This window comes from Dipodomys merriami, unplaced genomic scaffold (genome assembly GCF_024711535.1).
Source record: "Dipodomys merriami isolate MVZ:Mamm:240054 unplaced genomic scaffold, mDipMer1.0.p SCAF_6, whole genome shotgun sequence".
In the NCBI taxonomy this organism is placed as follows: domain Eukaryota; kingdom Metazoa; phylum Chordata; class Mammalia; order Rodentia; family Heteromyidae; genus Dipodomys; species Dipodomys merriami.
In genome coordinates this window covers 23,785,377-23,802,176 of record NW_027206179.1, presented here as the reverse complement: position 1 = coordinate 23,802,176, position 16,800 = coordinate 23,785,377, and the positions used below count along the sequence as shown (strand labels likewise).

Here is a 16,800-nt window from a genome sequence, read left to right as displayed (position 1 = left end):
GAAAGCCATTCATTTTTTTTCAACCAACACTGATTATTCCTCCATTATGGTCCAGACACCATGTTTAGCATGGCTCTGCTGAATGAGATCTGGCTGCCCTCAAAATTCCCCTGGCCACTTAAAGCAGGTTAAACCTTTCTTTTCTATGCAGCTCTGCTTCTCCAAATGTTCTTCTCCCCGCAAATGGTGAACTTTAAGTCAAATCCTACAAGATTCGTCAACTAATTCTTACTCAGATTGCACTTGAGTGGTAATTTGGCTTAATAGGCAAAAAAAGGTGGATGGAGTTTAATCTGTGTAGCTGGCAGAACAAAGTTAAGGCAAAGTTCACTGCTTACATGTTATCAATTCATCTTCTTTAGGATACTGGTGATTGGCTTAGATTTATATTATTGGCAGTCTCCTTAATATGATTTGATATATTTATTTATATATACTTATTTATATATATATTTATTATATATGAAACCTAGTGTCAACTGATGTAGGTTTTTTCATGTTTACCATGAACCAATTTTTTCCCCTTCCAGACAGATTAGAAACACTCGCCAAAACCATGTGTTGTGTCCATTGCTTCCTCTATGAGGGAGAAAGCACTTGATAAACTCCTACTGAAGTGTTACAATATGTTTTACACCTTCATAAGAATTCAGATTCTTGCTTTGTGAAAGGAACTCAGGAACACAAGGCAGCCACAGCAGTGAAATGACCAGTGATGACTCCATTGGCTTTCCTGGAAAACACATTTTGTACAGGATTTCCCAAGGCTGTTAAAGTGACAATCCATGGGCAGAAGTTACCTGGCCTACCAACCCCAAACCTAGTCCTAAAGAAGATGCCACATCTGGGTAGAGCGATATCTTTATTGGGTATGTCTGACATCAGTATCAATCCCTACTCCAAAACCAACTGTCAGGGAAACTAAGTCAGAGTCTTGTTCTAATTGAGGGAAGGGACAACAGAAAGTGACGAGAACATGGAAGAGAACCATCCTTTTCATCAAGATGGCATGAAAACAATATAAATAAGCCCCTGCCCCATTTGGAAGACAAAACAAAGGCTTTGAAGACCAAGAAGGCAACCCTGAGAGGTGTTGTCCATTGCCACAAAACACCTAGTTTTCAGTGGTCCAAGACACTGCTATTCCAGGAGCAGCCAACATACCCCCAGAGAATCCTCAAGACAGGTAAGATAAATGGCTAGGCTGGTGTTGAGTTCCCCTCACTGACTGTGCCAGGTATAAGGCAGAAGATGCTGCCACACTTGTGTTCATTGTGAATGTCAAAGTCACTATGCACCGGACCAACCAGGCATAGACCAGAAAGATCTAGGACCCTGACATGGTTATGGTGAGCATTCTAGTCAGGCCTGGTGGTAAGAGCAGAAGGTATATATGTTCATGCATCACCCATTCCTGACTACTGTGTTTTGTATGCTGCCCACAAAAGTGGGATCATCTAACTTGAGTCTCGCTGGCTATTTCTAAATGTATGGTTTAACTATGAAAGGCAGGGAGTGGGAGAAAACCAAAAGCCAGAAATAAAATGTGAATTATTTCATTTGATCATATTCACTGTGCACAAGTATTGATGTACTACACTATACATCACATGTACATCACATGTTCACTGTAGCAAGAAAGCTCAAAACAAACAACTAAACATCCTTAAAAACCAAATAACCAAAAGCTCCCTACAGAAAATTGTCCCATTCTCGTGCTGGCTGGCAGCCTGGAGGTAGGGCTGGCATGTCCATACAATCATTATCCCTGCTGCCTGGCTACTGGAGAAAGACTCGAAAGTCTTAATTCCACAAAAATGAGTTAAATGTTTCAAGTTCCTAATTGCCATCTGCATTTCTCACCCCCGCACATGTAAATCAGGAGCTCAAGTATCACTATAATCTGGGAAACCATGTTTCTCAGGAAAATTTGCCTAACCATTTCTCTTTGCTTGATAACTGATTTTAGGTATCTCCCCAAAAGACAATTGGCAACAAATCTAGGCCCATCGTGCAGTTTGGGAGCAATCCTCTTAGTACAGACTTGATCTGATGTGGAGTAGCCTGTTATCCAGCCACTTGGAAGTTACAGTGACACTAAGTAGGCTGTGTTCACCACTGCTCTTTGCTATTGATATTTAAGCATTTACAAAACAAAACAAAACCAGGAAGTTTTAGACATAGTTATATGCCCTTCTAAAAGTGCTAATAATTGTTTTAAAATGCACAGCACTGCACTAAAAGCCAGGTGAAACTTAACTAGCAAAAAGCTGGGCTGGCAGTATGGTTCAAGTGGTACAGGGCCAGCCATGAACAAGAAATTAAGCCAGTTCAAGGCTTTGACCTCAAGCTCTGGAAGTGCAGGAAAAAAAAAACACATTAAATAGGCACCACAAACTCTTTATGTACTTTCTTGTAACTCATGCTCACTGCAAACAATTTAGGAAAAAATTGGCACTCATCACACTACTCAGAAATAAAAGCTGTGGACATTTTAAGTTCAGAGTTTTAAAGATACAAATGTGCTTTAGAAAAACGTTTAAGTAACTATTTTCACAATATGACAACTTTTGTCACTTAAGGAATATTTATTCATCAATTATCTTTACAAAGATTATTTTACTGGCCATTTTATTTACTAAAAATTTTTTTGGTTCTGGTCCTGGAGCTTGGGTCCTAAGTGCTGTTCCTCAGCTTTTTGCTCTTACCACTTGAGCACAGCCCCACTTCCAGCTTTTTGGTGGTTAAGTGGAGATGAGAGTCTTACAGACTTTCCCATGTGAGCTGTCTTTGAACCTTAATCCTCAAATATCAGCCTCCTGAGTAGCTAGGATTCTGGCATGAGCCACCAGTGCCCAGTTTACAGTTCCTTTTATCTTAATTTAAATTTATTTTTTGTCTAAGTGATCTGCAAAATTCAATTTACAAAATTTTTCATGTAATACCTTCTAAAACTAGATAATTAACCTTTGGATCAGACATTGTTTTGCAATGCCTCTGGTCTTACATTGTGATGGGCATTTGATGGATACTTTTATGATGATTGCTCAGTGTATTCAGTTAGAACTTCCCAATGTAAGTGTTGTTAGTGCATCTCAGTCAGAATTTGGGTTCCTCTTGAATAATCAGTCATATCAAGCTAAAGTTGACCTTAACAGCAAGTTAAATAGTTTCCAAATAGTTGGATATCCATGTTGCCCTCCAATCTCATCACCATGTATATTAAATGTGTTATCTTCTTGTACATCCCTCAATGAAGTTGTTTCAGAAATAATATAATCACAGAAATAGAGGGATAAAGGGTGAACAAAGGCAGCAGTGGTACACAATAGAAACTATGTTGAAAGTAAACTACACAATTTGTGGGCAGGGATGGGAGGGAAAAACTGGGAGAGAACAAAACAAGGGGTGACATTGTCCATAAAGAAATGTACTCATGACCTGAGTTAAGAAATGACAATCTCTCTGCACATTGCCTTTATTATAACAATAACAGTATAAGAAGCCTTATCATTTCTTACTTTTGTACTTATTCTGTGACTGGAGAAAATCAAGTTTAATGCTTCATTTGCTATAGACCCCAAGACAACTCTAGAACAGCTTTGGACTTTTAAAAACTCAGCAGAAGTTTTCTACATAAAGACAACTCACTTTAAAAAAAGATTTAAGGTCTTTTATTATTTTTTTCCCAGAAGATTGAGGCAACAATTTTTTAAAACTCAGTTGTGAAGTAGTACACATAAATGTTCAGAGAACATATGAAAAGCCTAACGAATATTGATCTAATCACTACTTAACCCTGTAACACATAAAACACACACACACACACACACACACACACATTTTAAGCATTTCTGAAGACACTCTTGTATTTCTCCCAATTACTACTGTCTCTTATCTCTCAAAATTATGTACTGTTTTGCCTTTGTATATTATGATTAGTTGTAACTATTGCTGCTGACCTTTGTCAAAGTAGAATCACAGATACTCATTTGGGACACACATCTCTGGAACTAAATTCTATTTGGGAAATTCTTCTGTTGCTCTTGCAGTTTGATTTTTTTTCCACCACTGCATTCTGCTACCTCATTTATTTCCACTGGAGCTAGTAGGAACTGCATTTCTAGGAGCATCCTTAAATGCATCTCTTCATGTACAGGTGTACTCACAGCTGGGTTTGCACCGTACATAAGCATTGTTAAACTGCCTTTTCTAAAAGTTTCTTCAATGAATGTTTGCATGGAGAGCAGTGCATGAATGGTCCTGTTGCTCCATTGTGCACCAGATACTTTCAGTCTACTGAATTACAGCCATTCCAGTGGATGTGTTGCTTGTAGCATTCATCTCCATTTCCGTGGTAACCAACAAGGGTGAGTATGTTTCTAGTTATTGGCTATTTGTTCCACTTTGTGAAGTTCCTAACTAAGATTCTCGTCCAATTCTTAGTTGGGCTTTCTGTGTTTTCTCAAGCTTTGGGAGTTCTTTGTGTTCTGCAACACTGGTTGGCAGACTTTAGCTGGTATTAGAATCAGCCTAAAGCCTGTTAAAGAAGAGTATTGGTTCCCACTAAACTCTGTGTTTCAGCAGATTTGGGAAAGGCACAAGAATCTGCATTTTTTGGGTCTTGGAACTCAGGCCTAGGTGCTGTCCCTGAGCTTTTTTGCTTAAGACTAGTGCTCTACCACTTGAGCCACAGCCCCACTTCCAGCTTTTTGGTGGTTAATTGGAGATAAGAGTCTCACAAACTTTTCTGCGCAGGCTGGCTTTGAACCCACAATCCTCAGATCTCAGCCTCCTGAGTAGCTAGGACTACAAGTGTGAGCTTCTGGCACCCACAAGAGTTTGCATTTTTATTAAGTTCCCAGGTCATGTTGCTTACCCTAGAGCCACACTTTAAGAACCATGATCCTATACCATTTTAGATGTAACAACCTGTCTTGTTCAAGTCAGACCAAGTCACTTTAAAAACAAAATTAAAGCAAAGCTCAGAACCATTTAATAACTGTCAAAGTCCAGAGCATAAACTAAGCTAATATGCTGTTTTCTAGAAAGGAGAGCAACTGGACTCTTCATCAGTGACTGTTTGTCTGGAATTCACTCATCTATTTGGAATCTTTGGTGCACCTAAGCAGCTAAGACATCTAGGTAATAATGGGTTTAGTAATTAATAAATTTATTTTCTTATTATTGGTTTATTTTAATCCCCCCAAAACTCAATGGCTTTCATGAGCAAGGCCCTAAATCAGTAATCCCTCTAAGAACAAAACTACAGAGCTCTGAATGGAGATGAAAACTGTCATTTATTTCAACTGAATTTTGTTTCATTAAAAAAATCCTATGATGACACTAAAACAGAAATGGAACAGAAACACACTTACAGGACTACCTTTCAACTTGTAACGCCCAAATAAACATATATACACTTAAGACATCTGTCACATTTAACCACACCTTACCATCATCGTTGTCATTTCAATGTCCTGAAATACCAACTACAAATAAACAACTCTGTGTGCGTGATTTATTTGGACTAAACATTAATCACAGGTTTTTCTGGATACAAAAAGTCCAACAGCCAAGACACTCAGTGCATTTTGGTGGTTTTTGGTGTATGCATTTTCTTTCTTTTTTTTTTTCTGTGCTTCATTCTACAAAAACATCTGTTTTTCTTAATGAGTCTAAAAACCTGCTAGGTATAGGCATTTACATATGTATACATTTACATATTAATAGATTCAATGTGGATGGTTATACCTTATTCTGAGAGGTCAAAAGAATCTATTTTACATGGAAAGCCTTTAGTAAGGTCAACTCAACATACCACTGCCACCACCATCAATGAAACACTACTGACCTGCAGTTCAAGTGAAATACAGACTAGGAAGTACTGTGGTTTGTTGATTCACTAATCCGATGGACCTAAAGAAAACTGCTATTAGTGGTCAGAAGTAAACTCATCTGGACAGGATCATGAAAATGAAGCTCTGGATGTAACCGGAGGACGTACTACATAATTACCACCAACGTCTGCCATGGTTTTCAGGTTTTCTCACTGAGGAGGGAGGGCTTATGCAAGCAATTGTTGGAAGGTTTCAAGAAAGGCTAAACCCCAAGGCTTAGAGTCAACAGGTTTACTTTCTGTAAACCAAAAATCCAAATAAGAATAATACCACCTATTTTAGGAGTTGCAGTTAGAGGTTTGGCCTTTTTTTTTTTTTCTTGTTTGTTTGAAAATAACACCATGTAACTTCTGTGACTGCAACACAGATTCACATCCAAGTCAGAAGAACCTAAGGGGCAAGGATGTTCAAACCTTTGCGGCCATTTCTACTGAATCACCTATGAGACCATGTAATGAAATTTTGTCCTTCTATATTTTAACTATATATCTTTTTTTGGGGGGGTAGGTAATTCTCCCTACTATGTCACCTAAACTAATGAATTTCTTTCCTTTTTTTTTCCCCCTGTTTTCTGTTTTCACCAGAGGGCTTTGGGGAAATCATGGATCCTGGTTGAAAAAAGCAGTGAGACAAAGTGGCAACTTCACACAGTCTTCAAGTAAACAGGATCCTTGAAAAACAAATATGTTCTGTTCTGGAAAATGAGAGGAGCCAACTCATGTCAACTTTGTGCTATTATTGTTACAAAGTCAATGGGCTTTGGTTTTCAAGTCTGTTAAGGCACAAAACACGGCAGACACCTTTTGTGGAGACTTGACGCACTGATTTGGAATTTTTTTTTTCTTGTAAAGAGTAAGCATAACATTTAGATAAAAATAACAGACCATTGTGTTATTTGTTATTGTTTCATCAGTGGATGAAGTTGGAGAAAACTGCAAACAAACCATCTTGGATGTGTAAATATTTGCTGCTAGAGTTAAAATAAAAGCTCGATGTAGTTCCAATGGTGCCCAAATGACTTCAGAACAGACAACATTTTGGAAGAATCACAGTGCAGTCTCAAAAATAGTTAAGGTGGAAGGCTGTCCATTGGAGGTGTTCAGAACCACAGAGCCAGGGTGAGTGATATCTGGGTAATTTCTTTTGAAATACACCTGTTTAAAAAGAAAAAAGATAAAAAGGGCACGTTAGAAAGGTATGCAAGTCCTCTAAGACAATGTATTTCAATGTTCCCTTCTTCATGTGAAGCAAACTGCCCCCCACCTGGAGATGTAATTAAAACCCAAATGAGACACTGATGGCTCACATCTATAATCCTGGCTACTCAAGGAGGGTGAGATCTGAGGATCCTGGTTTGAAGCCAGCCTGGGCAGAAAACTGTTAGAATCTTAACTCCAATTAATTACCAAAAAGCCACAAGCAGAGATAAGAGTGAAGTAGTACAGGGCCAACCTTGAGTGGAAAAACTAAGAGACAGCAACCCAGGCCCTGAGTTCAAGTCTCAGTACTGGCACAAAAACAAACAAACAAACAACAGGATGGATATATCATAGAGAGGAATTATCCCCCCAAAACCCCTTAGCTGGGTTGGGCTGAAGGCCCAACAACCTGTAGATCCACTTTAGTGCTGATCACTCTGATTCACAGATAGGTTTTTATCACTCCATTAAATTGATAAGCAAAGCCATTTTTACTGACTCAAAACCTGGAGATAAATTAAAAACAGAGTGACAAAGAGGCCCGGAAAGCTAGCGTCGGCACGAGGGTTTCTCATTTTCACACATAAAAATGAGCACAATAGATTCGGCTGTTAATATCAGGTTGTAATCCCTATATTTTATACTCCCTTGATTGACAACCATTGAAATGCTGGCCTCATGTATGAAATATCCTGGTGTTTAATTTGTGCGGCAAAGCAGTCACAAGGTCCATAGAAATGTGATCTGTGGATAGTGGGCCACAATAATGAAGCAAAAGCTCGAACAATGACCCAACCAAGCAACTTCTCTAAAAATGTAAGATGATACCAAATAATAGGTCGGTCCTTTGAGTTCCTGAATTCTACCAATTTCTAGCAGAACTAGGAGAGATACAGGTTCCCTGATAAATGTATAATCGGAACATAAAGGAAATGAAATGCTGTCAAGTTTCTCTGTTCCACAATCGTTGGTTTTTAGTAGCTGTATCGTATCTTGGTTCCTTGACAGATGCGCATAACAAAATGAAATAATGTCAAGACTTGTGAGCTCTTATCTCCAAATGTGTTTGGATGAAAAAAGGGACTTCAGAATGTGATTTTTTTTTTCTACCAAAGAAGAATGTAAAAAGTTTTGAGTCTTTAAAACAGAAAATATTTCATGTCTCTGCAGCTGACACGTGTCACGAACTGGTGTCTCAGGCATGCAATTCTGGATGTACTTCTTAAAAATCTGGCTCCAAATATATTTGTGGGTGTTGTAAACAAAGTTATCACTGGATTTCACATTCAAAAGAGAAGGGAGTCGGGGCATCTACCTACATATTACACATCGTTTTTTTTTCTTTTGTTGCTTCCATACTTGTTACTCCAAAAATATCACTACAAAGAAAATTCAAATTATGAGAATATCACTTGAGAAGAAAAAGAAGAAATTCTCAACTGGTTCAAAGCTGAAACATTTACATTATAATAAAAAAATCTCAATGTGTGTGTTATTTCCTATCACCTACCCCTCTCACACTTTTTTTTTTAAAAGGTAGCCGTATTTTGCATGGTTCTTTCTATATTAATGTATTCCCAAAGAGCTAGTAACTTGTTAGAACTAAAATCAGCCCAAAGGGCAAATGGAAATATAATTCATTTTCTATTGCTTGAGAATCCTCTCCCAAAGAGGCTGGCTTGCTTTTCCTCCCCATTATCCATCTCAATGCAATATTTATAAGGAAAATATTATTATTAACAATTCCTAATTCAAATGGTCTTAACTCTCAAGTCTGCAATTCTTTGCTGAAAGCAAGTTCCTATGTAGAAAGTCCTCCATTGGACCTTTCTTTTTTCACATCTCTTATCATGTTCTGTAATACACTCGAAATAACAGCACAGGTGAGACACAGCCTCTTTTTTACTGAGCAGATGATGAAAGGAGTCAGATTGTTGATGTTCTCCAGCCAGGTCCTTGTGTCTCAAGCTAAGCCTAGGATGGAGGCGCCCAGTCTCAGTTCTCAATCCTGGACTTAGTGCTGATCCTAGAAAACACTACTCTCCCTCTCCACACTGGCTGCCCCATCTGTAAAGGGAGATAAGACTGACTTACCTCACTGGAAGTAATTAATGGCTACAAACTACAGGTTGAAAACAGACTGAGTTAAGTGTTGGGTGTTTACGAAGGCTGCATAAGGACATGCAAAGTAGCAGCATTACTCAGCTGAAAGGTGAAAACAAAACATCTAGGAGCCCCTTGTGTGGATCGCTTGATTTATTTTTACAGAACCCCAGAATCACAGTTGGGATGTTGTTATTTGAGTGAATATGGTCACTTAGCAGGCAGAAAGACACAGCTGCAGGCATACTGGAGGGAGCGTAACAACACTTAATAACTGGTGATTTTTCAGATTTTTAGATCAACTGCCTTAGTTTTTTCATGTGTCAAAAAGGGACCAAGCCAGGCACCAACAGCTCATGCTTGGAATCTAGTTATTCAGGAGGCTGAGATCTGGGGATCGCAGTTCAAAGTCAGCGTAGGCAGGAAAGTCTATGAGACTCTCTAATTAACCACTAAAAAGCAACTAATGACCTTTAACCCCATACCTGTTCCATAGAGAGAAGATGCACCTTTGGATGTTAAGATAATCAAAGATATATGAGAGAAGCAAAGTGGAGTTTGGAGGGGTGGAGGAGGGCTTTGTTTGAGCCAGGCAGAACAAAGTTCATAGCAAAAGCCCAAGCCATGAGCATCTGTGGGCTGAAAACAACATTAAAAAAAAACTCCAAAAAAAAAGGATAGGGCTACAAGAGACTGCTTTATCTCCTGACATACAAGTCGTACCAATGCGCCCACATACATAAGGATAGCTCTGAAGACCTATGTAATACAAGTAACAAAGTAGAGCTAATGAAAAGTTGGTAAGCTATGTATTTTACCTAGACACAACTGCGACGTTTTAATGCCCAAAGAATATTCACAAAGATTACCTTTATACCAGGACACAAGAAAAAATGGAGTAATTCTAAAGGGGTAGAAAAGGTACAGAATATATTGTCTGATCACTAAACAATGACAGTAAAACTGGAAAGTAAAATAGGAAATAATATCAATAACAACAAACTAACTCCTATTATCAGTTAGTTTTGAAAATCTCCTCCTTATATAATTTTTGGACCACAGAAGAAATCAAGGCCTAAACTGCAGGATGTAAAATATGAGCTTTGATGGAATTACATATTGGAATTTACATGGCTAAAGCAGCATTCAGAGGAACATTCAGAGCCCTATTTTTTTTAATGTTACTAAGGAATACAATCAAATACATTCAAAAACTAAAGAACCAAAAATAAACTAAAAGAAGAAAGACTCAATAAAGAACAGAAACCAAATAGTTGTAAAACAGAACAAAGGAATTAGTAAATAAATCCAAGAGCTCATTCTTTGGGCATTAAAAACTTAAGAGCTAACAAATAGAGGGGAACGCAGCAAGTTGAGTGGAGAAAGCATAAGTATTAGGTAGCTCCTAAAAAGAATGAAATAACTATGCATTAATACATAAAGATATAATCTTTAAAAAAAATCTCATAGTGCTGTAAGACTGAACTCAGGGCTTTGTGTATGCAGGGCAAATGCTACATCTACAGCCCAAAGAGTAATAGTAAGGAACAATTTCATCTGTGCTAACAAATAAGAAAAGCTCTATATGTGTACACTCTTGCTTATGCATATACTATGTCAGCTAACTGCAGGAGCTGAGGACAAGACTCCAGCCAGAGGAAAGGTCTGTATGCCAGGAGACCTGAGTGGAAGAGCAACTAACTTGCATTTTACTTACAAGTTAAAAAAAATACTACTTTAAAAATTTATAGTACTAGAATGAATCATCTATTAAGCTGATTATTAAGAATAGCTTTTTATTTATTCTTGTGTTAGTATAGAACTTCACATTCTTGCTTGGCTTTTTTACTCATGGCTTGTACTCTACTACTTGAGTCATACTTACACTTCAGGCTTTTGGATGGTTGACTGAAGGTAAGTATGTCATGGACTTTCCTGTCCCAGACTGGCTTCAAACCAGATCTTAAATTCCTGAGTAGCTAGGATTATAAGTGTGAGCAACTGGTGCCCAACATCACAATAGTTTTGTTTGTTTATTTGTTTGTTTGGGTCCGGTCGTGGGGCCTGAACTCTGGGCCTGGGCGCTGTCCCTCAGCTCTTCAGCTCAAGGCTAGCACTCTACCACTTGAGCCACAGCACGACTTCCGGCTTTTTTCTTTTTGCTTATGTGGTGCTGAGGAATCGAACCCAGGGCCTCAGGCATGCAAGGCAAGCGCTCTACCACTGAGCCACCTTCCCAGCCCCCTGTTTGTTTTGTTTTTAATGCTGGTCTTAGGGCCTGAACTCAGGGCCTGGGCATTGGGCACTATCCTTGAGCTTTTTTTTTTTGTCCAAGGCTAGCACTCTACCACTTGATTCATACTTCCACTTTTGACTTTTGGGGGTTAACTGTAGGTAAAAATCTCCTCAAATCTCAGCCTCCTGAGTGGCTAGGAAGACAGGCATGAGTCACCAGCGCAGGCCCCAGCATAGTTTCTAGTTTAGATCATCTGAAGCTACTTACAAGAGTGCTGGATGCTTCTTTTGTTACTATCAGGAAGTAAGAGTTGGGTCTCTAGCCTTTTGAAACCAGTTCAAACTTTTGTCATCAATTAGGCAGCATTCCCTTACTTTCATAAGATGCTCTGCAGTATCAACCGTCTTGCAGGATGAGCCCCTGCAGGATCTTTGCAAACCTGAGGCACCAAGGCCTAGGTGACTCACACCCACAGCCACTGCCAGCTAAGTGCTTCTTTACCTATTCAATTAGGCTCAGACTCTTAGAACCCAGGATGTGAAGACTTCCTAACTTCAGGGGCTGTATATAGTGATTTTGAGAACAGATAAATGGCACCTCTGTTATACAGCAGGAGCAAAGGAAGTATAAAAACCTCAATGAGATCTGGTCACTGAGGAAGGACAACAGACATTTGTCCTGCATTGTATGGGACCCCCTTGTCCTGAAGCCACAGGCTCAGGTCCTGGCTGTCAGTACTTCAGAATGTGACAGAGTCCTTGAAGACAAGATTAAGTTAAAATGAGGCCTATAGGGTAGACCTGGTCCAACATGGCTGACACAGAGCAGATGAGAACTCACTATACAGAGGACCATGTAAAGACATGGAGACCACAAGCCCAGGAAAGAGGCCGCAGAGGAAGCCAATCCTTGATTGTGAATTTAAAGCTTCCAGCACTGCAAGAAAATACATCTCTGTGTAGGCCAATGTCAGCCCAGCAGAGGAACGCACACTTGCATATTATAAGCTGAAAAACTACTTTTCCTACTTCTCCAAGGATGACGGTTGGCCTAAAAGTGATTCAGCTCACCTGCACCGACCTTTTCAGAACAGCAACTACGTGGTCAAGAATACGTGACTTGGAAGTACCTCTCCCTAGATGTTGGTTTTTCTTTTCAAACAAGTGAATTCTGATCTGCGAGAGTGAAAAGCCTGTTGACTTAAGACTAATCCGCACAGTGCTACAGTTCTGAATGATGTGTGGATATTTGATCTGGGACATGTAAGAAAGCTGACAATTTGACAGTTTGTTCTTCTAACAGGGCCATGTGCATGCAGACAGAATGTCAAAGAAGAACTTCCAACTTGGGTGGGAATCAAGATCGGTATTTCCCTGTCTTTCTGCACAGGTGACCTATACCAATGGTTCAGCAAGCCTCAAAGTCTACAGGGAAGTTCAGCTATGGTGAGGATGGGTGGACTGGCCCCAACTTGGACGTGATACAAAACTAGGACCAAGGTTTCCTAACTCAACAGGGTTGGCCATCAGCCTCACCCACCTATCACCCTGCCACTAGCTCTCCATATGCCTGCCTGAGACCCCTCATCAATCAAGTAGGATAAAGAAAGAACTGTGCTCACACACAAGGGAAAGCATGCATGCAAGAACTATGTCAACTATGCAAAATAAAGTCTAAAGAACAAGTCACCACTGACAGTGTTGAGCTAGACGAAAGAACTTCAAGAGACTAGGACACAGGTGCTCATCTGTGCAAAGACTACCATGAAAAATGCTGATGTGGAAGAAAAGATTGCTCATTCTGTCTCCGCTCTGAACTGCAAGAACAGGGGGCCATTTCATTTCTCAGAGCATTAGGTTTCTCATCATTGGAATAACAGAGTTCAACTGTATTATCTCCTAGAAATTAGAGGATGACAAAAAGTAACTTTGAATCTCATCCAAAACAACAAAGAATCGCTGGGGAACGTGGGGAAGACAGCGACGGTCAAGTTTTCTTTACCAACTGCTAAAACCCAGACCAAAAGTAACGTATGTGCCCCTCTGTAGATCTTTCTAGAATAAGCGAACAATTTTTTGGATGTACTCTGACAGCATTTGCATCTTAAATATTCTGAACACGAGTAAGAATGAAATGCAACGGGTTTGCAGCATGTCAGTTTTGCTCACTAAGAATCGGAGGCCATAGAATCTTCAAGGGGCAGAAAGTCCTGTGTAGTCTCTGTCTTAGGCACACTGCTTGCACGTGTATGTGTTCCTCCCTTCCCCCCTCACCCCCATCCAGTCCTCACAGACCTGACTTCAACGGTGAACGTGTTGAAGCTTTGTCTCTGGAGGCTTATAATTGAAAAGGGCACCTAGTACTTGTTAGCTGACCCACACTGCCAAATTGTGAGGAGGGAACTGGTGAGACAAACTTTAATTACAGCTCCTGGGCATGCTCACCTGTTTTGCTATTTCAGTGAGTGCCGCGGCTTCTCCTTTGCCCAGCTGCTGCACCATCTTGTAAAAGAAGCTGTCTGTATTTTGCAGCAAAATGTATGGCTCATCATATTCTTTCAGTCTTCCTGAATCCAAAACCTGGTAATCAGCAGAAAGAAGCTCATTGAAACACAATGTTTTGGAGCAACATATTATCACTCACACAATATTTCGGAAAGGAGCAGGCAAGGGAGAATATAGAGAGTCTATTTGGGTGGTAGGCCCAGAGGGTGCTTAAATGGTTTGATTACCCTGTTTTACGAAGCAAACAAAGGCCTAACCTGACCTTTTATTATTATAATGTCATAGGAAAGGAAGAAAATGAAAGTTCTAGACTATGATTATGGGTACTCAGCGGTCCCGTGGCATTTTATATTCTGCCAATGGTATTTGGGAGTTGTTATTACTAGTTGGTGCTTTAAAAACTCTCAGACTGAGCTTTATACATACCTCTAAAAGGGTGAGAAACTCCTTTTATTTTTTATTGTTGTAGTTGTTATTCCCCTGTTTTTTCCTTGGAACGGCATACCGTACCAAGAAGTTGTTTTGTTTATTTATTGTTAACTTCATAGTCGTGCAAAGGGGCTTCAATTTACTATGTCAGTTTAGGAGTATAACACATCTTGATTGGCGTTACCTTTTCCATCATTCTCCCCCATCTCTCCTCCTCAAGTTATTTTATTTCATTTTCATATACACATATTGAATATCATGACTGCATTAGCCCACCCTTCCTCTCTCCATTCATCTTCAGTCCCTCTCTTTAGTCACATCCAGCCCAATTTCCTGAAATTATTTTGTTAGACTGTCAGCTAGATGTTGATAGAAGTTACACCATTAGACTCCCCCCTCAGAATACCATACTTGGGTCAATTCGTGTGTGTATCTCTTCATATGGCCCTGTATATATTTTTTATGTGTTTATAATTTATATCTAATCTCTGAAATTTCCTACCTGAAGAAAATCAAACTTGTTTTATCTAGCATAATCAGATTAAACCAAAATGGTCATGACCTGACAGCAAAAGAATCATTTGAAAGGATCTGAACAGTAGTTAGAAAAGAAGCAAATGTTTCTAGAATTTCTTTAGGCTCCTAGACTATGTGGCTTGGTTAGAGGAACAAAATCCATCAGCAGCGGCGTCAAAGGTGTGCCCCAAAGTTGCCTCTGTTTGTCATTTATGAACTTAGGAGGGAGAAAGACTGGCCAAAAGAGCTGCTACCTAAGCAGCTTTAGCCTAATTGCTTTGCACAGCGGAAATCTCTGGAAATCCAATTTTCTCTTTGGATAAGACTAAAGAAGCAATTAAGAAATTGAGCTCCAAAGTCCAATGATCACAATACATAGAAAGTGAGGGGGACTCACTGTTGAGTATCTGCTGTCACAATTACCTTGCTTTCCTTCCTCTCTCTCTCTCTCCCTCTCTCTCTCATTGCCTGCCTTTTGGCTGTTTTATAGCTCATTAATATGTCCACTGGAAATTGAAAGGTGGAGGAAGGGACTCTTTAACTCTGCATTTCTACTTATTAGTGGCTTCAGTAAATGGTTTCAGAGAGAAGAAAGAGTCCAAGACAATTGGCTCAAATGATGTACCTAGGAAAAGAGTTCTGATGTTAAGTGGCACTTAGTTCTTCATTTAGACTGTGTTTATAATAAATTCATCTGAAGAGAATCTAAAACTCTAGGCAGGACACAGGTTGTTGCTTTTTTCATGTCTAGATATTGCAGTTAATTCTGGCCTGTGGTATTTAATCGGAAACATTTATTAAGTCTCATAAAGGGCATTCTCCTGTTAATCTTTTGTTTACTACTGTGAATCACTGCTAAGGGCAGCTTTTCTCAAAAGAGTTCAAGAATAATTGAATCTGTCACATCCACATAATAATTAAAAGGTCCTATAATTTGGCATGCCAATTTAGATGCCCTGAATGTGTAATTTTACTTAAGCATAGCATTACAGGACATAACCACTCCTCCTGACGTTCAAGAAATTAAAAAACCCTGCAAATTTAAAATACAGGTTTCTCCCTATGCCAAAGACTAAGTAAATAAGTGAATCAAATTGCTTTACAAAATGATGAACTTTCTGTTCTGCAAAAGCAATAAACAAACTTTAAAAAAAAATCACCATTTCAGAGATTGTGGAGGCTGAACTCTCTGACTACACATAATGTGTAATGGAATGAAAGTACTACTACTCTGCTCTTTTGCTCCTCTTCAATATCCTATGGAATGTACTCAAATTTGAGACAATGGTTAATCTTCCCACCTTTTCTCACACTGTCTGAAAAGATACCCACTATGCTCAGAACTGACCACAAACTAAGAAGGTAGAGCCAGAAAAACAAAAAACAATACTCCCAGAAAGCAAGAGGATTAACAATAGAAGCTACAGAAAGATTATGTTGGTCATAATGTTTGGTGCCTGTATACATGAACAATTTAATGACTATACACTTTATTTTGTTAGGACTGTTTTAAAGTTGGGTATGTTCATGTGATAGAACTGCTATCATTTGTTATAAAATTTGATAACTTATTAGAACTAGGGTTTTTTTTGGATACTGGGTATCAAACCTAGGGTTTCTCACATGCTAAGCACATGCTTTACCATGTTTACATTTTCAGCCCCTTAGAAATCATATTTTAGCTTCTTAAGACAATGCTTTAAAAATAAAATAAAATGGACTTCTCTGATATTATCTGAATATGCATTAAAACATAGGGCTGATAGTGTATCTCAGTTCTGGGTTCAACCCAAACATCACATATACATACACTCACCCCAAAACACATTCTATATTATTTAGGGGGGGAGTTGTGGGCATGTGGGTGTGTGCCAGTCTTGGGGCTTAAATCCAGGGCCTGGGGACTATCCCTA

General features: G+C 39.2%; 1 protein-coding gene across 1 annotated transcript in view; it reads right to left on the bottom strand.

Moving 5' to 3' along the window:
• Positions 1-3,678: 3,678 nt before the first annotated feature.
• Abcc4 (ATP binding cassette subfamily C member 4 (PEL blood group)) overlaps positions 3,679-16,800 on the bottom strand; it is a 221,304-nt gene continuing 208,182 nt past the window's right edge. Inside the window, exons 30-31 of the mRNA XM_070002734.1 lie at positions 13,883-14,017; positions 3,679-7,054 (exon numbers count right to left, since the gene is read on the bottom strand). Of these exons, the coding sequence (XP_069858835.1) occupies positions 6,947-7,054; positions 13,883-14,017 (243 nt within the window). The 3' untranslated portion in view covers positions 3,679-6,946. The remainder of the gene's footprint in view (positions 7,055-13,882; positions 14,018-16,800) is intronic.